Below are 26,755 nucleotides of genomic sequence, written 5' to 3'. Positions count from 1 at the left end.
TCATCCGGCTCTACACCTTGTTATCTCAGATTCTCCAGCTCCTACTATCTGTGGATATTTTATTCAGGGTTTTCCAAACATGGTGTTGATTCAGTATGGTTGATATGCTGCTTATTACAAATTACCATAGGCAAATGTTGCTTAATTCAATCAAGCATTATTTTGAACAAATAGTATCTGTTCTTGCTATTGCAGCAGCACAGCATTGCTGAACTCTTGTACCTAGACTATAAGACATAACAGCAGAAATTAGGCTGTTTGGTCTATTTGAATCTACTCCACCATTCAATCATGTCTGATAGGTTTCTCTGTGTGGCCCCTCATCCCCTTGACAATCAAGAACCTATCTACCTTTGTCTTAAATATACACAATGACCTGGCCTCTACAACCTTCTGTGGCAATGAATTCTATGTAGAATGTTGTTTTAGGTTGACCGCTGCATTCCATTAGTGTAAAATACTCTTTCACTCACATTGCCTTTGCATGATGGCAGTGTCAAATAGCTTGAGTAACCTGTTGCTCACATGTTTGAGTTACTTTTCTTTCTTTACAGCAGGTTTGAGAGAGAACAGATGCTTTACAATTCCAAATGATGCAGGTTGTTCCTTTCCCTCAACACCCATTTCCTTAAGTCTGGGCATGTATCTGCACCAGTAGGCTTATTCACTGTAAGCAAAGCATCTTCTGTTTTTCCTGCCATTAGTTTTCTCCCAGTTGTTTATCTCTACAATCTCCACTTCTAACAATTTTTCAGCATTCTTTGTTAGTAAATGTTAACCATTCCAGCCTTGCACTTGACCTCTTAAGGATATAGTACCCTCTTTGTCCCTAATAGGACCCACCCTTCCTTTTACCATTGCTTTCTCTTTACATGCCAGAAAGAGATTCTTGGTTTCCCTTTTATGAAAACTGCCATTTTCTTCTCATGGAGTAAGAATATGAATTTGTTGTAGTTTGTCTTGCCATGTGGCAATAATGTTATTGAAAGTAGATTAGATTATCATATGAAAATTGCAGGTCTTTCTATATCATGTAATTACACTTTATCACAAAATAAAAATATATTGCACCTTTCATGACCTCTACATGTCCCAAAACTTTTTAAAGTCAATTAGGTACTTCTGAAATGTAGGAAGTTATTTAAATTTATTGTTATTTTTTCAAATTATTGAGTATTAGGTTTAACATAAACAATAAATTTGAGGATTTGCTAGTTAATTGTTTCTGAACTTCACATAACTTGCCTAAGATGACTGAACACCAATTGTTTAAAATTTAACAGCTTTTATCTTTGAAGCATACTTTGTCCTATGTTTTAACACTAGAGAATCAGAATTCAGTCCATATTCCACTAAGTTTCCAATTTCGATCTCTTGCTTTGGACGGTGGCAAATGTTAACCAGGGCCCTCACCAGAGAGTTGGTAAAAGTTTCTGATTTCTGTTAAAGCATCTCTGTCAGCAGCCCACGGTGGCAGACATTTTAAGGCAAAAAAGCAAATGCCAGAGACTTTGAATAAATCAGTTTTTTTTATTTGTCTTCTCTGTAGAAGGCCGGAAGTATCCGGGAACAGTAGAAAATGAAGGTGCAGAAGGAAAGATGAGTGAGTTTGGGTATTAGTTTTTCCCCCCAGAATTTGACCATTTGCAGAGTGATATCTTTTATTTGATATTTTCTGAAATAAGTTGATAGTCAGGAAGCTATGTTAATTATAACAAGTGTCTTCCTGCAGACTTGTTGTCTACACATTTGTAACTAACTAACTTTTTTTTGTTCTTTTGAGTGTGGATGAGCTGTCCTTGAACTTAGTGGCTTGCTAGGTCATTTCAGAGGGCAGTTAAGAGTCAACCACACTTGCCATGGGTCTGGAATTACATGTAGGCCAGACTAGGTGACGGTGGCAGATTTCCTTCCCTGAAGGACATTAGTGAGCCAGATGAATTTTCCCAAAAATTGGCGTGTTTTCATGGCCATAATCGATTCCATAGCCTCCTATCTTCATGTTTTATTTAAAGCCAGGTTTGGGTTCAAGTCCCACTGCCATGGAGGTGTGTCATAACTTGTCTGAACAGCTTACTTTATAATTGGGCATTGTGCAGTGCCCCTTCTTTTGGGCCAGACAGTCTGGACTCAAATCCTACCAGCCATGGCGGTGTATGATAATATGTGCAAAAAAGTTGATTTGCCTTTAAAAGGCATGGTACGCTTCTCAAAACCAAGAAATCTAAGAAATGTATTCTGACTAATTTATTATATTAACTAGAATTATAATTATATGGAAGCACCAGATTTCTAATACTACATAATTAAGTTTATGGAAAATGCATAGCTGCTTTAAAAAAAAAAAAAAAATGCTGATTAGACGAAGGGAATTGTTCCATGGCTTGTCAGTGCTTGGAAAATCATGATCTGTCCAGTTCTGGCTTCAGGGTTGGGCTCATTTATTCACAATCTAATCCAGATTATTTAAAAACAAATATGCCATAAACTGCACATTTAACAAAGATATTATCATTAGATGATGTTATTAAGGATTAATTAAATTGATGCAACAACTGTGAGCTGATAGTTCCTGTAAAGTCAAGCTGTTGTAGTGCAGTAGTACCTCTAGACCTGGGTTAAATTGCACCTGCTCCAGAGGTGCATACTAAAACATCTGAACATGTTGCTTAAAAAATATCCAGAATATCTTCCTACATACCTTGACTTGACAGAGACTCATGGTGCAGCAATAGTACCTCTGTTCAATTCCCACCTGCCCCAGAGGTGTAATAGAACATGTCTGAACAGGTAGATTAAAATAACTAATAACTTGAGTTGACATAACATAATGTCCACTTCAAAGATAAAACCTTGAGCCCAAGACAGGCCTGTGATAAGTGGTATACTGGTAATTCTGGAGAGACAAGGACCTGGTCTAAGAATTGTTGCTGAAGAGATTCCAGGGCTATACTTTTGTGGTCTGATCAACCATGGAAGGTCAGAAAATACTGTTTGACTTTAAGTATGTATTTTCCCTCTGTTTTGATTTGAGTTATTTGCAAACAGAAGTGTGTCTACTCAAAAGAGGTGCTGATTTGCTCATAGTATTGAGTTGCTGTCTGTCTATTTAAGAGGGCTTAACCACACAAATTCTTCACACTTGATCATTTGTAATATTTTAAATCTGTACTGATGAGCATTCTTTCAAATAAAACTTATCAACATTGCCACCTCAGTATCCTTATTGCTGTTTCTATTTTAAAGTCTTATTTGAACATGATTTACTTAAAAATAAATCACTACACAATTGGGTTAATTGGTTAAAGTCACTGAGTCACAAGAGAAGAGCTTGGAAGACTACAGAGGCGAAAGTTTGAGTCCTAGACATGCTTGGCCTGTATCTTTGTATTCAAATAAGTTGATGCATGAGGCAAATCTTACACCACTGGTGAAGGTCTTGCCTGCCAGCTAGAGAATCGGCGAGTGACTTGTATTGCATTTATTAAGAGACCTGCCAGAACCTCTACCAATCAAGCTGTTCTGAACACCAGCAGGCATTCCTCTTGGCTTCAGCTATCCAGGGGGCGTTAGTACAGATGCTTCCACCCAGTTCATAAATGCTGGCTGTTGATGTGCTTAGACAATGGGCATATCAGAAATCTTGGTTGCTGACTGAAGAGAAGTTCACGTCCGAGGATTTGTCAGCAAGATGTTTTCGTTTCCCCCCACCAACTCTATGGGGTATTCCTGAAAACGGGCCATGAAAATAGAGGCTCAGTTACAACCAAGGGCATCAGGGTGGCTCCATGTTCTTGAATGAGGACCTACTACTCAACAAACAACTAGACTTGCTACTTGCAGGAAGTCTACATGGAAACACGATTGCCTGCCGCTGCATCAATTGGACAAACACTTTTAAAAATAAGTTCTCAAACACGGGTCTAGGCCCGAAAAGTCAGCCTCTCTGCTCTTCTGCTGCTTGGCCTGCTGTGTTCATCCAGCCCTGCACCTTGTTTTCTCAAACATGTGCTGGCCAACGTTTGCTGCATCACTCAACCATGAGCAGTGACAGTCAAGTGCATCTTCCACCCACCGACGTTGGCCGGCCACGTGATCATTGTGGGTGGTGGGCGGGGTGGCAAGCGTCAGTCATGTGATCATGGGGTGGTCACGGGTGTGGACATGCGCAGTGTTTGTCATTGTTAAAGGGAATTGCTGGCCCGGTGGTTGTAGTCTGCAGTGTGTGGTAAACGATCTGACTGTTGGTGTGGGTCCCAGAGGGAACGTTTGGCCAGGCCGGTGTGTTAGGCCCGGAGGATAGAGGAGCACGTATCGTGATTGGCCGAAGCTGTTACTCGCTGCTTGTCGCTGCTATCACAGTCCAACTTGAAGGTAATTCGGTAGCTTATCCCGATAGAAAATACGGCGATCTCTGTTGAAATGGATTTGCAAACTTCCTCGCTTGACAATTGTCTCGACTCGTTTGTTCCTCCTGTTTGAGTTTACTTAATGATTCCTGCAGAATGGATGAGTCGGCTGAATTTTAATCCCGTGATGTTGTTCACGTGGGGCTTGGTTCCTCCTTTTGCTCCCGTCATTTTATTGCATTTACTTTTTAGCTGAGACTACAGTTGTCCGAATCCCGAAATAAGACTTGTTTTGGGATATTGTTATAAGTCTAAAACACAGTAGTAGATGTAATTGGTTAATATGTAACTTCATATTGCTGATAATGGGGACTTAAAAACATTGTCTATTATAAATATTTTAAATGAGTATTTCTTGCGAATTACCCCGATGAGCGAAAGGTGAAAAGCTTTGATTAAAATGTATCCTCTTTTTCAGCGATTGGTAAATATTCAGCCAGATTGTCAAAGGAAAGGTAAACTGAAGGGCATCCCTACCACTTGAAAAGAAGAACTCTCTATTTCTGAGAGGCAGTTCCGCTCAGGGCACCATCGGAAATGTGGAGCCATACTTGCGTTTTTTTTCTTATCGCAGAACTGTCAGAGGACGGCAAACATCTCCCTTTCACAGTCCGCTGTTGTGTTCTGAAATTTAAAGATCGTGACAGGCACTTTGACAGTTACCTTATGTACCTTATGTACTCCGGGAAGTCGGAGTATAGAGTGCCAGGGTTTCAAGTAAGTAGGATGCTGGCTGGAGACGGATTAGAGGGATGGTTAGGATGACGTGAGTGGGTGGGGAAGAAAAAAGTGCCAGGTAGGTAGGGGGCAGAGTGGTGAGGTAAATAATTCAATGTTTAGGGTAGGTTAGAGAAACCGGGCCTGTCAGGGTTAGGGTGATTGGGAAGGGTCACCGGACCCGAAACGTTAACTCTGTTTTGTCCTCCACAGATGCTGCCAGACTTGCTGAGCTTTTCCAGCAACTTTGTTTTTGTTAGGGTGATTGGGTTGGGTTAGGTCAGGTGCTGGAAGGATCTGGTCCGATGGGAATAGAAATGGCCCAGAAGCAGGGGTGCTCCTGGTTCAGATCCAAACAGAGCCAGTCTGGGCTGCATTTTCTGCATATAAACCAATGTTTTCCCAGCTACCATCAGCTTTGAGAAAGGGTCACCGGACCCGAAACATTAACTCTGATTTTTTTTTTCCCAACAGATGCTACCAGACCTGCTGAGCTTTTCCAGCAACTTCTGTTTTTGTTTGAGGATGGTGTGTTGCCTTCCTGGTTACAATCTCAGGATTACTCCTGGTGCCACGTGCTAGTGAGCACAGAAGAGGAGAATAGAAAAAATGAATACACGGCTCAAGCCGTGGTACAGGAGAAAGGGTTTTAGATTCCTGGATCACTGGGCCCTGTACAAAGGGGATGGTCTGCATCTGAACCAGAATGGGACCAACATCCTTGCGAGAGGGTCTGCTAGTGCTGTTGGGAGGAATTTAAAGTAGTTTAGAAGAAGTAGGGGACACAGTGCATGAATTCATTAGCACTATACCATAACTTAAAAGGAACCAAGGCAAAACGAGTTCAACCATGTTGTGTCACAATGAAGTATGGTGTGGCTAGCTGATATCCATTTAAATCCAGGTATATTAGAGGTGAGACATGAGTTGGGTATGGATTGACATATGGAACTGCGATATTTTTGTTGCCACAGAAATGTGGTTCAGGCAGGGATAAGACTGGCAACCTAACTTTCTGGGGTAAAAGATCTTCAGGGAGGGTGCAAAAGTGGAGGTGGTATCACATTATTAATTAATTAGGGAGTCAGTTAGTTACTGCAGTAAGGAAGGGTCATCAAAATTATACTTTATGGGTAGAACTTAAGAATAAAAAGGCGGCAGCCATACTGTTAGTGTGTTATAGATCCCCAAACAGTCAGCCAGCAATTGATGAGCAGATACGTAGTCAATTCATTAAGTCAGAAACCAAAAAAAGGGTAATTATATTAGGAGGTTCCAAATACCCCAATATTATTTGGGGTAATTAGACTTTAGAAGGTACAGAGTGGGGGAAGCAAGCCCCCATGTTGGAAGTGTAGGAATAACAAGCCCAGAGATCACTGGATATCCAGTAATATTAAGTGGATAAAAAAGCAAAATTTAAAAGATACATACAACAGGACCAAAAAGGAAACAACACAATGGAGGCCCAAGAGGAGTGTCGAAAGTACAGCAGGAAACTCGAGAAAGCAATTAGGGACCAAAGATGGGACATGAGAAAATGCCAGCGGGCAAGATTAGTGACAATCCCAAGTTATTCTTTATCAAGGGATAGAGAATAACCAGGGAAACAGTAGGGTCTATTAGGGGCCAAGGGAGCAATCTGTGTGAAGCCAGAAGACAGTGGTAGAGTATTAAAGGAATACTTGACTTTGTCTTAACTTGCAATGGGGAGGATGCAATAAAGATTGAGAAGATGGACTGAGAGGTTTTTGAGCAGCTGATTAGTATGGCAGTATTGGAAGCTTTGGCCAATTTAAAAGAAAGACAATCCATCCAGACCAAGAGATTTGTATCTCAAACTGCTATGGGAGATGAGGGAGGAAATTACAGAAACAGATTTTTAAATCCTACCTGGTCACAGGGGAGGTGCCAGAGGACTGAAGAACAGCTAATGTGTGTGCACTGAAAAGAAAGGTTGTAGATATAGACCAGGCAATCTAATATCAATAGTAAGGAAATTAGTGAAGAAAGTAGTCAAGCAGAAAATTAATCTGTTTAGAGAAGCGAGGCTTGATCAGGGATAGTTAGCATTGTAAATGGAAGGTCATTCCTAACAAATCTGCTTGAATTTTGAGGAGCTGACCGACTGTTTGGATGGAGGATAGGGCAGTTGATATACTTTATATGGACTTCAGCAAGGTCTTTGACAAGTTCCCACATAGGAGACTGATATGGAAGGTAAAAGCTCATGGGATCCAAGTTGGATCTAAAATTGACTTAGCAACAGAAGACAGGTGGTGGTAGAAGGCTATTTGTGTGACTGGAACTTGGTGTACAGTGGTGTACCAAAGGGATCAGTGCTGGGTATGTTATTGTTTGTGACAATCATGAATGATATAGATGACAATGTGGGAGGGACAATAAGTAAGTTTGAGGATGACACAAAGATTGGGCAATGGTTAACAGTGAGGAGGAAGGTGTTAGGTCACAGGAGGATTTAAATGGGTGGTCAGATCAGTAGCAGATGGAATTCAACCCTGATAAATTTTAAGTGATGCACTTTGGAAGGAACAAGATAAGCGAGTAATTGATGAATAGTAAGGTAGTAGGAGGCTCAGAAGAATAGTGATCTCTAGCTGTTAGTCCACAGATCTCTGAAGGTGGCAGACAAGTTAATAGAGCAGATAAGGCAGCATAATAGATGCTTGCCTTTATCGATCATGGCATAGATTATAAGAGCTGGAACATTGTGTTGGAGCAGTTTGGTTAGGCCACAGCTAGAGTACAGTGTGCAGTTCTGGTCACTGATTTGAAAAAAAGGATGTGTTTGCATTGCAGGGTATGCAAAGGAGATTGGTCAGGATGTTGCCTATGATGGAGCATTTCAGCTTAGAGAAGCTGGATAAGCTCTGTTTTCTTTGGAGCAGAAAAGGCTGGGGGGTGGGTGGGGAGGAATCCTTGGTAGAGGTGCATAAGATATAAGGGGCACAGTCAAGGTGAATGGAAAACTGTTCCCCTTTAGCTGTTGGATCAATACCAAGGGAGAATAAGTTAAGCTGAAAGGCAGGGAGTTTAGAAGAGATTTGAAGCCTTTTTCACCCAGCTAGTGAAGGGTGTCTGGAATGTGCTGCCTGGAAGAATAGTTGAGGCAGGAAGCCCCATAACCTGTAAAATTACTTGGATACACACTTCAAGTGTCATTAATAGTCAAGGCTATGGGTCTAGTGAAGTAAAATGGAGGGAGTGCTGTATTTTTGGCAGTACAGATTTATGGGCCAAATGGCTATGTCTGTACTATAAGATTTTATGACTGAATGATAAAAAGACTATATTTGTCTTCCTAGGTATCACTTTGAAACTACCCACTATAGGAGACAACTAAATGAGGACAAGGCAATCTGAAGCCTCGTGAACGTCTTGTACTTTTTGTTTTTTGTTTTGGTTCACTGGCTTTCTAATGCACCCACATTGCTACACCATCTGATTGTGTTAATTATAAAATCCATACAGTCTGGAAGCAGGCCATTTGACCATTGAGTCCACCAATCCTCCAAAAGGGCATCCCACCCAGACCTATCGCCCCTTATCCCTGTAACCCTGCATTTCCCATGGTTGATACAACTAATGTGTATATCTTTGGACTGTGGAAGGAAATTGGAGCACAGGGGAAACCCTCCCAGACACAGGCAGAATGTGCAAACTCCACAAAGCTGGAATTGAACCAGGTCCTTGGTGCTGTGAGGCAGAAGTGCTAACCACTGAGCCACCGTGCAGCCCTATGTTTGGATCAGCAATGATCAACTCAACAAAATTTGTGGACACTGCCTACAGAATTGTCTTTCCAGTCTTTCCGCTCTGTGTTTTTTCCCATGTGTGTGTGGGTAAGGGTTATAAGGAGTTTAGGACTTCAATTTACTCTGTTCTATGCCAACTGTTTAAATTGGTTTACATGTAGCCAGAGTTTCTGTAATTTTTGTGCAGTACAGAAACCTGTTCCATATTCAATCAAGCTAGTTGTGAAAATCCAGTAAATTGGGGGGCATTGTGTACTCTATTTGCAACTTGAACTTTTGATGATAAATTCAAGCCACACGACTCCAGGTTGTAGCCCAACAAGAAGGGGGAGGCTTGATTTTCAGTCTGTTGGGTAGAGAACTGTCATGCTTCTTTGGGCAAAATGCACTAGCACAAACAGATCTTTATTTGCCCATTAGCTTTAAACTTTTTTTTCTGAAGGGTACACTGTTATTAATTGATGTATTTTCAATATTCACATACCCACATGCATATTTATGGTTTTAGAAGTTCAACATCATTTAGTCTTCAATACCCCAGGCCTCATCTATAGTCCTCAACCACACATGTATCTTAGCATTAGTAAACTTACATAACATTTCCAAGGACTATTAATGTAAAAAAAGTAAACAAATCTGAGAATAGATCATTTAAGAGACATGTAACACATTAAGACTCAAAACAGCCACGACTGCAGCATCGAACTTTTGCAGTGGAACAATATTTCTAGCACAAAACTGTAACTAAATGACCACATAAAAAATTGCACACTTTTCAGAATTTCTGTGACTGAGTTGTTTTTTTTTTTTTTGCTGAGATTGCACAAAAATCTATTAGTAACTGCAATGTGTTTCTCAACTAGCACTGAAAAACTACAAAAATTTTACGATGTATATTAATAAAATCTCTCCAAATCAAAGGGTGGAAGTGCTTATTTTAAAAAAAAAAGAGAAAAACAAACAAACATTCAAAAGGGCATAATGGTTTCAGTAAATTAGAAGCAGCACGCTGGCTTAGTGGTTAGCATTGCTGCCTCATACTGCTAGGGAGCCGGGTTCGATTCCACCCTCGGGTGACTGTCTGGGTGGAGTTTGCACGTTCTCCCTGTGTCTGCGTGGGTGTGCTCTGGTTTCCTCCCACAGTCCAAAGATATGCAGGCTATGTGGATTGGCAATGCTAAATTGCCCCTAGTGTTTAGGGGATTTGTAGATTAGATGGGTTATAGGGGGATGGGTCTGGGTGGGATGCTGTGAGAGTCAATGTGGACTTGTTGGGCTGAAGGGCCTGTTTCCACACTGTAGGGATTCTATGAAAAAAAAATCTGGAAAACCACTTCAGTTTACATGTCTAATCTATTTGCTAAATTTACATCTGCTGTCATGACACAGTGACAGTAGGCCAAAGTAAATCAGCCTCATTGTTACTGAATATGCAAGTGAAATTAAAATATTGAAAGACCTTCAAAAATTGTTCCTAACCAATCTTTTACTAACAGCTCTCAAACACCAAGTTTATAGCTTAAACAAAAGTAAAGTTTATTATTAATATTGTAAATTTAGCAGAGCAAGGCCAAACACGGTGGTCTAATTATTGTCTATGACAAACTCAACCTTCTTTGATTGTAACTCCCAGTTTCACAGAGGCACTTAAGGAATAAGTTAAAAAGAAAAAAAAATTTCAACACTGTTTCAGTGATGAGTATCAGATCTTCATGGAATCCTTGAATGATGTGCTGTATAACAGTCACGTAGGATCGTATCTTGCTTGAATTCTAAAGTCACCGCTCAGTGCGAACATTTTTCAGCAAGGTCCGAGGAACGCTCACTTATTTCCTATAAGCTGGGATTCTTATCTCAGAACATTCATCAATATCACTGCCCAGCCAGTGGTAATGGCAGGCTATGTGGTAACAAGGCCTGGTGTGTGGAGTAGGGGGCTAGCATGTAGGAGTCGAGGCCCTAAAATTATTGAGCTCTGTATTGAGTCCGGAGGGCTGTAGGGTCCACAAGTGGAAAATGCAGTGTTGTTCTTTCAGCTTGCGTTGAGCTTCGCTGGAATGCTGCAGCATCATCCTGAAGTTGGATTGGCAGCTATAGAAATGTCTGTCTGGTACACTAATTAATGAATCCCCTGTCACGATCGCTGTTGCTTTTTTCTTCTTGTCCCACCCTGTACAGTCAGGCTGTTTGTTCGAGAAGTGTAATGACTTGGGTGATTTAACCTAGATTGACGCCAATCCATTTCACCATTTTCAATGTTATGGTCAGCAGCAAAGTGACCTGTTTTCCATTTTTCAAAGTCAGCTAGAAAAATGATGATTTTTAATAGCATGAATTTCACATTTCCTGATTTGTTTGATTTCTGGCATCAAGTCTAGGGGATTTCTCACCCTACAACAAGCATCAAGAAACCAGCTAAGCCAGGAATTGCATTTAAAGATTTTTGAAGATAGCAAACCAGGAAGCAAAATCAATTGTTTATAATGCGTTATTAATATTGTATTAAGAGATCAAAATAAAGCTCAGAACAGACAGGATAGGAATAAGGTGGAAGCTGAAATATCAATTTTTAGAAATATTTTAAAAAATTCATGCTCAGGGAAGTTGCTCAGTGATAGTTATGACTGAGTACACAGTTTGAAAATGCAGTTGCAACTCCTACAAGGTGCTAAAACACTTTTGCAGTTGAGAAAAGCAAGTTCATGTCAGTTCAGGTGATTCCTAAAGATCAATTTCTATGTGACTTCAATAATGTGTCTGTAGGAGCATAGATGCACACGCCAGAAGAGTTAACAGTATGGAGCTGGACGAACACAGCAGGCCAGGCAGCATGAGAGGAGTAGGGAAGTTGATGTTTCAGATCGGGACCCTTCTTCAGTCTGTCAGTTTCCTAGTTAGCAGGAAATGAGGGCTGAGGTGGGCATTTTAAGTAGCTGATCAATGATGATCTCATTTTGTCGCAGAGCAAGTATGGGGCTAAAGGGCCGACTCCTGTCCTGTGTTCTTCTCTGAAACTGGGGTGGTGGAGGGGTGGAATCTGTCAATTGCCCTCTTTATTGTAAATTTTTTTTAAGGATGCAAAATAAGTTAGGATGAACCCATGGTTTCACTGTTTGTGATATGTTGAAGAAAACTGGTTCAACTAAATAGCAGTTGCGCACACTAAGTTGTAGAAGTTTACAGCACAGGAAGGCATTTGAAATACCTTATCATGACACCTCATAATTTCAAATGCCACATCAGCTGTCTTGAGCTTATTCTAATGAAAAGTAACTGTTGTTTTTCGGATTCAAAAGGAAAATACTGTGGATACTGAAATCTAGAAATAAAATCAATGCTGGAAATACTCCAGCCTGCATTTTATTTTTCAGGTTTAACTGATGTAGCTGAAAGAACTGAATGTTTCCATAATGTGCTGATTTTATTTCCAGCCTATTCTAAAGCCTCACCTCTCTGGTGCATCTTTTAGTACATCTTCCAAGTGGAGTTGCTCTTGTAGCGAGTTTGTAGATGTGATATGCAAAATTACTGCCTCTTGTACAAAATCCATTCAACGGTTCTGTATTTTATTGATGTCACCGAAGTGTCCATTTATGAACTATGTGGTTTACTTTAATATAGTTTATAATCACAACCCTTCAAAGATCACAGATGCTGGAATAAAACTAATTCTATTTTTGCTAATGTGGAAGATGTTTGAACTTGTTTTTTGACAACATCATGGCAACCATGGGAGAGAATGCCTTTCTTAAAAAGGTGGGCAGAAAGATCTAGTTGCAATGATGCATTGGTCAAATAGTATGAAATATGCATAGCTTGGCTGGTTCAATTTTTGAGATTTTCTGAATATCTAATTCGTATGTTTCTTTTCATTCAGATGGCAATACCCATGAACAAGCTTTGTGGTCTGGTTGCAGCAACCTTCACACCGATGACTCAAGAAAAGTAAGAACGATTGGTGTTACTTAAGACCTAATGTTCACCTGCTTACTTATTGTCACATTGGCCTAAAATTCTTTCTTGTCTTCCAGTGAAATAAACCTGTCTGTAATTGGTCAGTATGTTGATTATCTGGTAAAAGTCCAGGGGATTAAAAATATTTTTGGTAAGTTTTTATGCCAGAATTTCAGATACTATTCTTATCCATTTTTTTTTAATCTTCCACACCAACAGTAACACCGTACAATTCTCCTGACAGTTAAAGCATGTGTAAATTATATCAAGTCAAAGCTGCCACTTACTGCAGATTCCTCTCTGTATCGGTTTGTTTTATAGAAATTGGAATTGAAACATGGGTTTTTGATCCTTTCTTGCACTGTTTTTAAAAGTAAGGTTTTAGTTATTTACAACTTATTTTGGAATATGAACATTTTAAAATAAAGATTTTCATTTCACCTTTCTTTCCATGCCCCAACTATCCCAGAGTCTACCCATTTCCAAAGTGTTTGCCCGTGATGTGTTTTGATTTTCTTTTGTGAAGAGTTTTCACTTTGTATGAAATCACTGATAATGCTCAAATAACACCGACAAATGTACGTTAAAATGTTTTAGTTCCTGATAAACCTCATTTGCATATTGCTGAACATGTTCTGAACAGTGCAAGCAGACAATGTCTTAAAATGTGATACTTTCATGACAAAATATCATTTCTAATTATTTTCATTCATCCTTACTTTTATCTTATTCCATGTCGGTCGACCACCTGTTGAGTAACTTGAATGTGAAACAGGAGCCAAAGTAGACCATTTGGCCCTCAAATCTGTTCCACCATTCCATAAAGGTCATGACTGATATGTTTTTGATTCGGATTCCACATTCCCATTTACCTCCAATAACCTTTTGTCTAACCAGAATATATCTACCTCTGCCAAGGTATTCAATGACACTGTTCTGAAGTTGGTGGAGGCAAAGTTGCACAACATGCTGAGGAAATGTTCTTGTCAGCTCTGCCTGAAAAGGCTGAGCTCTGGTTTTAAAATGAGCCTAGCTACATGAGGAAACGTTACCACATTGACCTTGTCAATACTGTTCAGGATCTTGGACACTTCAATCAAGTCACGACTCACTCTTCAAAACTCCAGTGGAAACAAGCCTAGTCCATCAAACCTTTGCTCATAAGGCAATCTACTCACAACAGGGATCAAACTAGTACACCTCTAAATCTCCACCATTGTATAGGAACTTTTCTTTTAAAGAGGAAATCAAAACTGCCCACAATATTCCAGATGTAGTCGCATCAAAGTCCTATATAGACAAAACGTAACATTCATTCTTTTATGCTCAATTCCTCATGTAATAACGGATAGCATTCCAGTAGCTTTCTTAATTACTTGCTGTACCTTTCTACAAACCTTCTGTAACTCGTGCATTAGAGTATCTAGATCCCTCCAACTTGGAATTCTGCAGTTGTTCTTTATTTATGTAATATAGTCCTCTTCTTTCTGCCAATATAAACAACTTTACATTTTCTCACATCATAAGCCAACAGGTTATTGTCCACCTGCTGAACCAAATTATATTAGTCTGCAACGTCCTTGCGTCGTCTTCACAATTTACTTGGCTACCTTTTTTCTGTCATCTACCATTCTGTAAAACCATAAGACATTTCAACAAAATTAGGCTATTCAGCCCATCAAGGTTGCTCTGCCATTCAAAGAGATCGTGTCTGATCTGATACTCAACTCCACTTTCTTGCCTTTTCCTCATAACCCTGTACACCCTTCGTGATTAAAAATCTGTTTATCTCAGTCTTGAATATACTTAATGATGCAACCTTGAAGCACTCTGCAGTATGGTAAAAAACATTCCACAGATACACTACTCTGAGAGAAGAAATTTGTCTTCATCTCTTAATTAGGCAATCCTGTATTCTGAGATCATGTCCTCTGGTCCTGGACTCTCCCACAAGGGGAAGCAATGTGTCCACATCCATCCTGTCAAGCCCCCTAAGAAGTTTGTATGTTTTAGTGATGACTTTGATCTTATCTAAGTCATTAACATAAATTGCAGAATATTTATATGTACAAATTGCAAAAGACCCACGTATACATACACTGTTTTCGTCAAACAGGCAATTTCTCCAGGCAAGTATGTTACCCACTATTCCACGATTCCACTTTGCATGATAACCTGTAAGGCAGCTTATCAAATGCCCTGTGTAAATTACTGTAGAGTACTTCAGGCTCCCTTTTATTCCCTGTGCACATTATTCCTTCAAAGAACTCCAATAAATTGGTTATACATAATATTCCTCTATGAAACGTGCTGATCTTTCCTGGCTAGGCTGAGTTTTTGAAGTGCATGCCTATAACCTGCTTAATGGTTGATTGTAGCATCTCCCCCACCCCCACAATAATGTCAAGCTAACTGACCTATGGTTCACACCTTCTTCTTTAATAGAGGCGTTATATTTCATCCCCAGAATCCAGCAAATTTTGGAAAATTAACATCAGTGCATCTACTGTCTAGGCATAAGATCATCAGGATCCAGGGATTTACCTGTCTGCAAGTCCATCAGTTTGCATGTTACGTCTTCACTGATTGATTGATTGTAATTTCACCAGGCTCCTCTTTCCATCTCACCACCTGCTTTACAACTATTACCTGGAATTTTTAAAATATCCTCTATAGTGAAGACAGAAGCTAAGTAGTTGTTTATTTTATCTGCCATTTTCTTTTTGTTTTTTTATTCCTACAATTAATTTTCGTTATACTTCCACTTTTCCTTTTTGAATATCAGTAGCAACACATGCTTTTACATTCCCAGTAACTTCCTCTCATAGTCTAATTTCCTTTCTCCTGACTAACCTTTTTGATGTTGTCTGCTGGTCTTTATAGTCTGAACAGTCATCTGACCATGCCACTCATTTTTGCATAGTTGTTTTTCTTCCCCTAAAGTTTGAAGCTTTCCTTAACTTCTTTGCCTCACCAATGACTTTAGGTCCATGTTTAAATTTTTTCTTCATGGTGTAAACAAACTAATCCTGAGGATCCTCCATTGATTCATGCCACCAGTTTTGGATAAATTCTAACCAGACTTCTACCTTCTTCGAACAATTAGTGCCCAAAGCATGTGAACAGGGACCATCTAGGACTTGTACTAAACATACAATTGTAATTTACTGTATTTAGCAATAGACAGCTAAGCGACACCACAACGAACAGATCAAATCTTCCTTCTATGGTCCTGCCATATCCAACCATGAATCGTGGACAGTTAAATAACTAACAGAGGGGGAATGCTCTGCAAATATACCCATCTTCAAAGATGGAAAGACCAAGCACTTCAGTGCAGAAGTCAAAACTGCGTCATTTGCAGTCATTTTTGTCAAAAGGTACCATTTCGATGATTGATTGATTTCAACCTCTTGCTGAATTCTCCAGCATCACAGGTGTAGGTGTTTTGCCAATTTGATTCACTTGATATTATCTAAAGAGACATTTTAAGGCGCTGGATGCTGTAGAAGCTATAGATCATGAAAATATAAGAAATAGGAGCAGAAGTAGGTAGTTCTCTGCCATTCAATCTGATCTTAGCTAATCTCATCTCTGCCTTCTCCCCATAACCCTTCAACCTGTGACTGAATAAAAATCTGTCTCTCCCCTCAAATGTTCCCTTTGACCTATGTTCCCTCAAAACTGCACAACCCAACAACTGCGCAGCCAGTCAGAGGTCCTGTGCACACTTATGTGCTGATGCATTGACTTCTTCATGTGAAAGTCAGTGCCACATACACACATCTGAGGTCCTTGGGAAAAACATGGCCAGGGACCTCACCTTGTTCCTTATCCTATTAATTGAAACTAAAGATCATTTTTTTAACTTTAATTCAACAGTATAAGTGCTCACCTGGCCTTACTTTTCAAGGCAACCACTTTCTAGTGCCGACTCCCAGGCCCAAGTGAAGAATTTATGTTGTCCTTGCAGTGTAACTCGAGCATTTTCAAAACCTTACCCCCAATTCAACCTTCCAACTCCTTAAGGCTCTCCTTTCAACAATTTGCAGTCTTATCATTCTACATACAAGCACTGGATGCATGTGAGTACCACTGCCTAGCTACAAGTTCCAATTCTGTTGATTTGATTTTATTGTCGTATGTACTCAAATACAAATGTACAGGAGTACAGTTAAGTGTATAATGTCGCCACATAAGGTGTCATCTTGAGTACAAGTACCTGGGTACAGAACCTTAAGAACAAGTTAGAAAGAAGAAAACAAAGTTAAACATTGCAGTAATTATAGTATAGCGTAAAACATGCAAATTAAGGTTAAAATTGCATATTGTAGACCTTCTTAGTTTTAAATTAGAAATGAAGAAATAAAACAAAGTTCAAACATTACAGTCTTAAGTATTTAGCCATGGTGGGACTGCACTTTGAGGAATCACCTCGAGACCAGAAGTCCACGCTGAGGCCACGTACTGTTGAGAGACTGCCACGCTTGGCCACTGAGAGATTGCCCCGCTGGGCTGGGAGGTCGGATGCTGGGAGTCCATGCCCAGGAGAAGGAGGAATAAAAATAGGGAAAGAAATAAAGAGGGACAGAGCAAACAAGCTCCATCTAAAGTGTCCTACTCTGCCGCTGCCATCTTTGTACTTAGCATAGCCATGCAGGATCTTGAGTTGGAACCATATTGGTGATCCTTCACTGTTTCTGGGTGAAAACTCTGGAACTCCTTTCCTTCCTAATGGCACTTTGGTCACATCTTTTTCTATACCCTGCTCCACTCAGTACTGCCTTCTGAGGGGTATTTTAAGATGGAGAAAAAAAATGCTGGCCCAGCAAGCAACGCCAATAATTTGTTAATGAGTGAGATAATTAAGAAATAACATGGAGAAAGATGCTGAAGATTTGACCAAATAAAAGAAAGGTTTGGTTTTATTTTAGGGAACATTCCAATCCCAATTGAGAAACTTATTTTAAAAAGAAATTTGAACTCCCAGTTAGCTAGAAGAACCACAGTCAAGATTTTAATATAGTAAAATCTTTACAGTAAGAGATGACTACAATCACTACTAACTAAACATCTTTTGTCGTCAACTTATTCTTAAAAGCATAATAGAATATTCATCTTCTATACTTAATCCACATCACATACTCCACAGATTATTCTCATAGCAAAAAGCCTTCAATTGCTCTCAGCATCTATTGGGTTTGTTTTTGTTTTTGCATAATAACTTTTCAATCAGTATTTGAATAGTTTAAAAAAATCAAAAGTTGTGAAGCTTGCTTTAATGATTTCCCCTGGCATAGTCAAAGGGGAAGAATCTCCTGGAATCCTTGGATAACTGTAGCATGTGTCTCTGATTTTAAAAAGTCTTTGGTCGTTTGCAAAACCAAGCAATCTCCCCTTTTTGTGCTGATCATATAAAGCTCTTGTCTGTCTGTAATGTTCATTGTTGTACAGGGAAGCCTGTAACCTGATATCTAAATAACTTTCTCTGTGCCATACCAATATTCATGTGAAACACATTAAGCATTCCTACCATATGCAAAATTATTAATTAGTATTAACCTCAACTGCATTTCATCTTGGTGAACAGTTTATGATGCAACTGTTTAAAAGTCAATACGTTAAATATTTTTGGTGCTTTAGAATCTATCATATGTGAACTCCAGGATGTTGTAATTGTATCCGATTGGGAACACGTTACATCATCTCACTAATAACATAATCTGGGTGTCCTGTTTCTTTTTAATTTCCATAAGTCTGTTGTCAAGTAGACTTGCTCCCTCCAATTTATCTGAATTTGACTATTCCAAAACAAGTCTTTTTAAACTTTGTAATTGTCACAATCACTTATCCAAGTGGCATGCATGGAGACTAATGTATGCAGTTGTTCATTAGCTTGCTGAGCCGGTTGTTCTGTGGTGTGCAGATGTTTTGTTACCCTTCTAGGCAACCTCTCATCAGTGCGACCTCTAATCAATGCATTGGTGTTGTGCTCTGTTCCGAATTTATATGATCCTCTGGTGTGATGGGTCTTGTCACTTCCGTTTCTGTTTTTCAGCAGCAATCTGTATATGGACTGTATTTCTGTGTTTGTTAGTGGAGTCCTGTGTTGAGAACCAGGCTTCCAGAAATTCCCTTGCATGTCTGTTGTTCGCTTGTTCAGGCAAAAAAACAGAACCGGAAGTGACAAGACCCATCACAGCAGAGGATCATATAAATTCGGAACAGAGCAGAACACCAACGCCTCGATTAGAGGTCGCAATGATGATTTTGCCTAGAATGGTAACGAAATGTCTGCACGTAACAACCGGCTTGGCAAGCTAAGTAACAAATATATCCACAACCTGAGCTACAAATTTTTGCTAAGACCTTAAAAAAGACAAATCTATGATACTGGGGAATAGAGATTTTGTAGTGTTGCATTTTGACTAATACCTGATCATTTTTCACTTCTACTTAATTGTATGCAAATGTTATGATTTTGATCGTGATGTTGATTTCTAATATTGTATGTGGCTTGAGATTTTCTGTTCCTATTTTCAGAAATTGCTCTTAACTATTTAAGTAAAACCAAAATGCTGGAGAAGTAAAAGTATAAAGTAAAGTTGCCATAAGCTGCCAGATCATAGGGCTGCTGTATCCTTGGAGAGACATGACTGGTGATGGTTTAACCTGAGAGCGACCTCTCCTTCGGTGAGGAGAAAGGGAATCTTTAATGCTGTAGAAGGGCAGCAGGTCTGGCAACTTCTGTAGAGAGAAGTGTTTTGGATCCAATATGACTCGTCTTCAGAACTGAAAGAGGCTGAAAACTGGAGATTTTTATGCTCTTGACAGAGGGAAAAGAGTGTTAAGTAGAACAGATGAAGGTGCCCATAGTAAAAGACACATAGCAAGTTAATGGCGATAAAAGAGTGATTGAAATGTAAGATAAGTGTGAAGAATAGGTGTGAAAATGACAAAATAGCTTTGCTCTCAGCAAACTGGACCTAACAAAATATGGGCAGGAATAGGTCTTGTCATCGAAATGGAGGATGGAAGTCGTGCATTAGAACTCAATGTTGTGTCCTTGAGGTTATAACGTGCCTAATCAGAAAATGTCCTCCTGCTTGAATTGAACTTTAGAACAACATAACAGGTCCAGGACAGGAATGTCAGCAAGGGAGCGGCGTGGTTAAACAAAATGGCCAGCACCTGGAATGTTGGGGTCATTCTTAAAGACTGAATGGTGCTGTTCCACAAAGCAGCCACCCAGTATGTGATTGGCCTGTCTAATGTAAAGGGGACTACATTGTGAGCAGTCAGTACAAGAGACTAGATTGAAGTAAGTACAAATAAAATGCTAAATCATCTGGAAGGTGTATTTGGAGTCTTGGACACTAAGGAACGGGGAAGTTAAAGAGCATGTGTCATACCCTCTGATATTGCATGGGAAGGTACCATGGAGAGGGTAGGAAGTGCTAGAGTGGGCTAGGATGTCTTTGAATGTATGTCCTCGTACCCTGTTTCCTGGGTAACATTTCCCATTTCATACCCATACCTTCCCCTGCCCACCCGTCTTGTTTGTGTCTTGTTGACTTTTCTCTCAACAGAGCAGACCTAATTTCTCTTTTTCGCACATCCTTTTACATCTCAATCTCTCCTTTTTACTACCTTTTAGCATTCCTTTGTCTTTTGCTCTGGGTACCCTTGCCACCAGTTCCACTCACTCCCCCCAACCCCTACGCCCATCAATAGCATAAAGAACCACCATTTTTCAGCCCATCTCCGTGTTGAAGGAGAGACATATCAGATTCAAAATGTTAACGCTATTTCTGTTTTCACAGATGCTTACAGACCAGCTGAGTTCCTCTAGCCTCTTCTGTTTTTATTTCGAATTTCCAGCATTTGTAATATTTTGCTTTCATCCAATATTCACATAATGTTTCAACTGTTGCTTTCTAGTGAATGGCACAACTGCAGAGGGCATGTCCCTTACTGTTGAAGAAAGAAAATTGCTTGCTGAAGAGTGGATTAAACAAGGAAAGGGCAAGTGAGTGCTTTCATTTGGATTCAATCTGTGAATAAAAATGAATATTTATGTCCCTATACCAAGATATTGATTTTAAAATTTCAAGTGTTCTGCTGTCTCCCTCTCATCTTTCCAATGCAACAATTTATTTTACAGTATTGCTTCCAAGCCTTTTGTAAAATTTAAAGTCACTCAATTAACTAGATTTGGTGAGAAGCCCCAGTAGGAGACTAGATGTGAAATAAGAGATCCATGCATGTCTGTCTGACCAAGATTTATGATGCAGGTTTGACCCTATAGTTGCATGACAGCAATTTTTAAATACAAAATCAGAAACATCACAGGACTTCTCCCTGCAATGGAGATGTGAAGAAAGAAAATATTTTTGTAGTGCGTTTATGGCTTCGCATATTCCAAAGTGCTTTACAAAAACTTGGACTTTTTTTGAAAAGTAGTCACTGTTGCAGATTCCTAAAACTAGCATTCAATTTGTGTACAACAAGCTCCCAGCGCAGTAATAACAGGAAATCTGTGTTTAACTGATTAAAGAATAAATACTGGCCAGCGTACTAGGAGAGAACTTTACTGATTGAAGGTACTACAAGAGGGAATGGCAGAGGGCTTCCTGTGATTGATGCAATCAGATTCCTCTTGGCAACCAATTGGCACTGTTTCTCATGCAGTATATATTGATGCTTCCCTTAAAAAGGTTTTGTTCTTATCTGTTCTGATGTATGCAAGAAAAAAAGCTTGACATCATGCTCTTCTTTTAGCAATATAATAAAGCTTCTCTTTTAATTATCATTTTTCAACTTTGTTTTCTCAAAGCCTGTCTTGTTTTCCCCCTGTTCTGATTTCTGCCTCTGGATTGACATTGCCAGATGCAATAATGAATTCATTTCTTGGCTCAATCTTTGTGCTCACTAATTTTATTTTACATAATTTAGGTCAATTATTTGGATGAGAGGACTAAGGCATCGTAGCTAAATTCATAGATAACACAAATCTAGTTAGGATACTTTGTTATGAAGAAAACATGAAGAGTTTGTAGATGAATGTAGATAAGTTGAGTGAATGGGGGGAGAATCTGGCAGATGGAGCAGAATGTGGGAAAATATCAAGTTGTTCACGTTGGCAGGAATAATGGAAGAGTATTACTTAAATGGGGAATAACTGTGGGATTCCAAGTTATAAAGAGATTTTTGTGTTCTAGTGCATGAGTAACAAAAAGACTAGTATGCATGTACGGCAAGTATTTAAGAAGGCAAAGGGGCTTTATCCTTAATTACAAGGAATTGAACATAAATGTAAAGAAGTTATGCCTCAGTCACACAGGGCATTAGGAAAACTCATCTCCAACTGTAGGTATGTTTGGTCACCATATTTGAGGAAGAACATAAATATGTTTGTGGAGATTCAGAGGTGGCTTACTAGACTGATTTCTGAAATGAGTGGATTGTCTTTGCAGAAAAGTTGGACAGGCTAGGCTTGTTTTTACTGGATCTTACAAGAGTGAAGGCTGACTTAATTGAAGTGTATAAGATCTCGAATGGTCTTGCCATAGTGGATGTGGAAAGGATGTTTCTTCTGGGTGAGTCCAGAATGAGGAGGCATGTTTTTAAAATGAGGGAGTGCCATTTCAAGACAAAGGGGAGGAGATTAATTTTGAGGGCCATGTGTCCTTGGGGTTCTCTGTCTCAAAATGCAGTAGAAGTGGATAATTGAATATTTTTAAGACAAAGGTAGAGAGATTTTTCTTCAGCAAGGGTATCGGTGGTTGCTGAGGTTAGGTCAGAATGTGAAATTTAGAACACAACCAGATCGGCCATGATCATATGGATTTCAGAGCAGCTTGAGTCGCTGAATGGCCTACTCCCCCTATTTTATATGTTTGAGGTCTTCAGTCTGACTGGTTAAGGAGGTGCACAGATCTGTTAAGAGTTTATACTTATTCAGTATTAGGTTAACAGAGCCATCCACTACATAAGTCTAGCCAAGTGTAGCCTTACCATGAAAACCAGCTGAATATTGTTAACCTGTATGCTTCTTTCAGTACCTAAAGTGTTGCTTTTTTCTCTGCTTCTCTCTCCAGGTTAGATCAAGTGATAATTCATGTGGGTTCCTTAAGTATAAAAGAATCAAAACAATTGGTGAGCTTAAATTTTCATCTGCATATGAAATGTAGAAGTTTACTGTCTATTTCTGTATTTGGTGGCTCTTCTAAAGATAGCCACATGTACAGCAAATCTCAAATGCACATAAGATTGCTCCGAACCTGAATGTGATGGGAATGATCAAAATAAAGTGAAACCCAGAAGAATTGTTGGTGCTGGAAATCAAACAAAAGCAAATTTCCAGTAAAGCTAAGCAGGTCTGGCAGCATCTTTAGAGAGAAAGCAGAGTTAACATTTCAGGTCTGGTGATCCTTCTTCAAAACTGGTGGTAGCTAGGAAAAAGGAGGTGGTGGCTTTGAGCCACCATGACAAGCCAATGGCATGTGGCATCATTGCCATATATTTATGAATCAGTTTGGTTGAAGACAGGTATCTGTGATGCTGAGGATTTCAGGAGGATCCCAACGTGATCTATTCATTCCACATTTCTGGCTGAAAATAGTCAAGGGTGAAGCAATTTGTAACTCTTGCACTGATATGTTGGGCCCCTTGTCATTAGACAGAATACAGAAGACTTACAATTCTTGTTGGCCTTTATACTTTGCAAAAAGTGAGGAATGCTGATTGATGTGGCGTAGAACACAGGAGCCTCCTAACTCAAACCATACTGAGATTTGAATCTGTTTTGTATGGCTACTTTGCCTTTTCTATTCAATTCCTGTTTAGTTATGATAATCAATGTGACCAAAACATTATTGATAACTCCGGAGATCTTACAGAAATGCAAGTGTAATTAGAAGTGTGAAATCTCCCATTAAAGTAATAACTGTGACGGTAATAACATTAGTACAGTTGTGGTGATATTAGAATAACTTTGCGTAAATGTTTAAAATGTGAATGAGTGTCAAGTTGTGAAGTTAATTTTGAAGCGATCTCTTTCGGAAGAAGTCTTGTCTCATAAATGAAAATTTTGCTGATTTCTTTTCAATTTGCAACCTTTCTCAAATTGCTAACACATCAATGTATCTTTTACTACTGTAAAGTGTAGCTATTGAAAATAAAATTTTAAATGCTCTGCCATTCTTACTAACACATCCTGTTCCCTGTTTAAGGAGCTCCTCTATACATTTTGTTATTTGGAATTAAAATGTAGATCTGTTATATGTGCTCATTCTGCACAATATTGATAGAGAGCTGTCATTGTGCAGGTCTTTGTAAAAAAAAAAACACGCACAATTCTGTTTCAATGTTATGGAAATACTTAACATTCCTCCAGCAAGTGGCACCTGCTACTTCTATGGTACTTTTTTTTTTGTTTTTGACAGTTTTAAAACTTTAAAGATGTTCTTAGGAGTTCAAAATTACTTCAGCTTCACTGCCAGTAAACCATGATTGCAAAGCTCTATTTTTACAATCTACTTTTGTAGATTCTTCTTTTGTTTAAAATCAAGAAATATGTACTGCTAGAACCTACAAGTTAGGTGGAATTGTAGACAGTCTATCAAATATTCCTTTGTAATTTCGCTTTAAGTGATTGAACAAAACTGTCGCAGATGAAGCTCACTGTAAGCAAGTGTGAGGTTGTCCATTTTCTATCTAAAAAGGGTAGATAAGTATACTTTCTAGATGGCATGAAGTTAAAAGACTTGGGGCTTCAGGTGCATAGACCTTTAAAATGCCGTGAACAGGTGTAGAAAAGAATCAAGAAAACTAATGGAATGCTGGTCTTTATATCTAGAGGACTGGAGCACAAGGATGCAGAAGTTATGCTGCAGTTAGACATAACCCTGGTTAGACCCCACTTTGGAGTGCTGGGAGCAGATCTGGGCACCACACCTGAGGAACAGTATATGGGCCTTCGAGGGAGTACAAAGTAAGTTTACAAGAGTGATACCTGGATTTCAGGAGTTAAGTTATGAAGAGAGGATAAACAAATTAGGCCTATTTTCCCTAGAGTTTAGAAGGTTAAGGGGTAATCTGATGGCAGTCTTCAAAGATATTAACAAGAAAAGACTGAGTAAATAAAGATGAACTATTTCTACCGATTAAGGTTTCTAGAACTAGGGGGCATAGTCTGACAATTAGGGCCGGATAGTTAAGGAGAGATGTTAGGCGCTTGTATACACAAAAGGTGGTAAATATTTTGAATTCTCTTTCACAAATGGCAGTGGTGCAGTATCAATTTTTAGTTTTACATCTGAGATAGATAAACTTGTGTTAAGCAAAGGATTAAGGGATGTGGGCCAAAGGCAGGTATATGGAGTTAGACCACAGATCAGCCATGACTCGAGGGGCTGAATTGCCTACTCCTGTTCCAATGTAACAATCTGGAATTGGACCAGCTGAAAGAGAGGCAGAGACATGGGGTGCCAGGTTTAAATCAAAAATCAATCCAGTAGTTAGTTGCACTGAGTTGGATTTTGAAATGGGGAATTCATACTGAGAAGGTGATGGCCTAGCTTTATTATCACTAGACTATTAAGCCAGAGATCCAGGTAACATTCCAAGAAACTCAGGTTTGGGTCTTGCCACAGCAGGTGGTGGCACGTGAATTCAATACAAAGTCTTCAATTGAAAGTCTAATGATGATCATGTTATGGGGCCTATCTGGTTCACTGGTGCCCTTTGGGAAGGGAGACTGCTGTCCTTGCCTGGTCTGGCCTAGCCTACATGTGACTCAGACCCACAGCAACGTGGTTGACTCTTAAGTGCCTTCTGGGCAATTATGGATGGACAATAAATGCTGACTTAGCCAGTAAAACTCAATTCCTCTGAAAAAGTAAAAAAAAAGGTTAATTTCAAGGAGGAGCCTGGCAACCTGCCTGCACATTACAGAGTAAAGAGACAACTACATTGCTGTGCAGTCGCATGTAGGCCAGACCAGATGGGGATGGCTGCTTCTCTCTGTAGGGGACATTGGTGGACTAGATGGGTTTTTCCAAAAATTGACAAGAGTTTCATGCATCATTAGACTCTTAATTTGTTATTGTATTCAGATTCCACCACCTGCCATGGCAGGATTCAAACCCAAAAGGTCGCCTGGGTTTCTGGATTAATAATCTACCAATAATGTCGTAAGGCCGTAACATCCCTTCACTGTCACCAATGACACCTAGCCTCTAGCCAGGCGTGAAGATTAGCAAAATGACAATTAATAACAAGGCCTAAACAGATGTCTACAAGGTCGGCAGAAGAGGAAGGACTGGAGAATTTGGCACATGCTAATTGGACAGTTAAACCTATTGTTCAGATAACAGCAATAATTAGTCAATTAGACTGTCAATCAAGATGACCTGTATCAGATTGGCTGCTTCTGACCTGGCCATTCTGACTGACGTTACTCAGCATCAAGAGGCATGAGCCCCGGTAATCATCTTTTGCACCCCCTCTTTACAGCAAGCATTGCCTTTTACCGCCAGGAATGATGCAAGCTGCCTTTTTGTCTTCTAGCAAGTGAGCTGGATGAATGAATCCAGTTTAGTGTAAACATTTTCCGATCTATCTGCTTGGAGTATTTCCTGAGAATAAACTGAGCTTTCCACTCGTGATTCAAGTGCAGAGCTTGAGTGTCTAGAAAGGGATTGACACTCTGTTATCTAGTTACAGGGGAATTAATTCACTGACACACTGTTAATCCAACTGCTTGGTATGAGAGGAGAATGCTCGTTTATTGGCAAGTAGACTGTGACTTTGTAGACAAGACGAACATGTATGCATATTGCACCTGTTTCAACTCAAATTAAATGACTCCTATTGTTTAGTTCATTTATCAAGGCG

At 39.5% G+C, this 26,755-nt stretch overlaps 1 protein-coding gene across 3 annotated transcripts in view; it reads left to right on the top strand.

The window, feature by feature from the left end:
• The first annotated feature begins 4,156 nt into the window (after positions 1 to 4,156).
• Positions 4,157 to 26,755, top strand: part of npl (N-acetylneuraminate pyruvate lyase (dihydrodipicolinate synthase)) — a 39,966-nt gene continuing 17,367 nt past the window's right edge. Inside the window, exons 1-5 of one of the 3 annotated variants that reach the window (XM_048602109.1) lie at positions 4,157 to 4,374; positions 12,780 to 12,847; positions 12,934 to 13,007; positions 20,798 to 20,885; positions 22,957 to 23,014. In XM_048602109.1, coding sequence (XP_048458066.1) covers positions 12,780 to 12,847; positions 12,934 to 13,007; positions 20,798 to 20,885; positions 22,957 to 23,014 — 288 coding nt within the window. In that variant the 5' untranslated portion in view covers positions 4,157 to 4,374. The remainder of the gene's footprint in view (positions 4,375 to 12,779; positions 12,848 to 12,933; positions 13,008 to 20,797; positions 20,886 to 22,956; positions 23,015 to 26,755) is intronic. The other 2 variants (XM_048602108.1, XM_048602111.1) reach the window with 2 other exon arrangements.

Source organism: Rhincodon typus, chromosome 10 (genome assembly GCF_021869965.1).
Source record: "Rhincodon typus isolate 14 chromosome 10, sRhiTyp1.1, whole genome shotgun sequence".
NCBI lineage: Eukaryota > Metazoa > Chordata > Chondrichthyes > Orectolobiformes > Rhincodontidae > Rhincodon > Rhincodon typus.
This window is presented reverse-complemented; position numbering and strand designations above follow the sequence as displayed.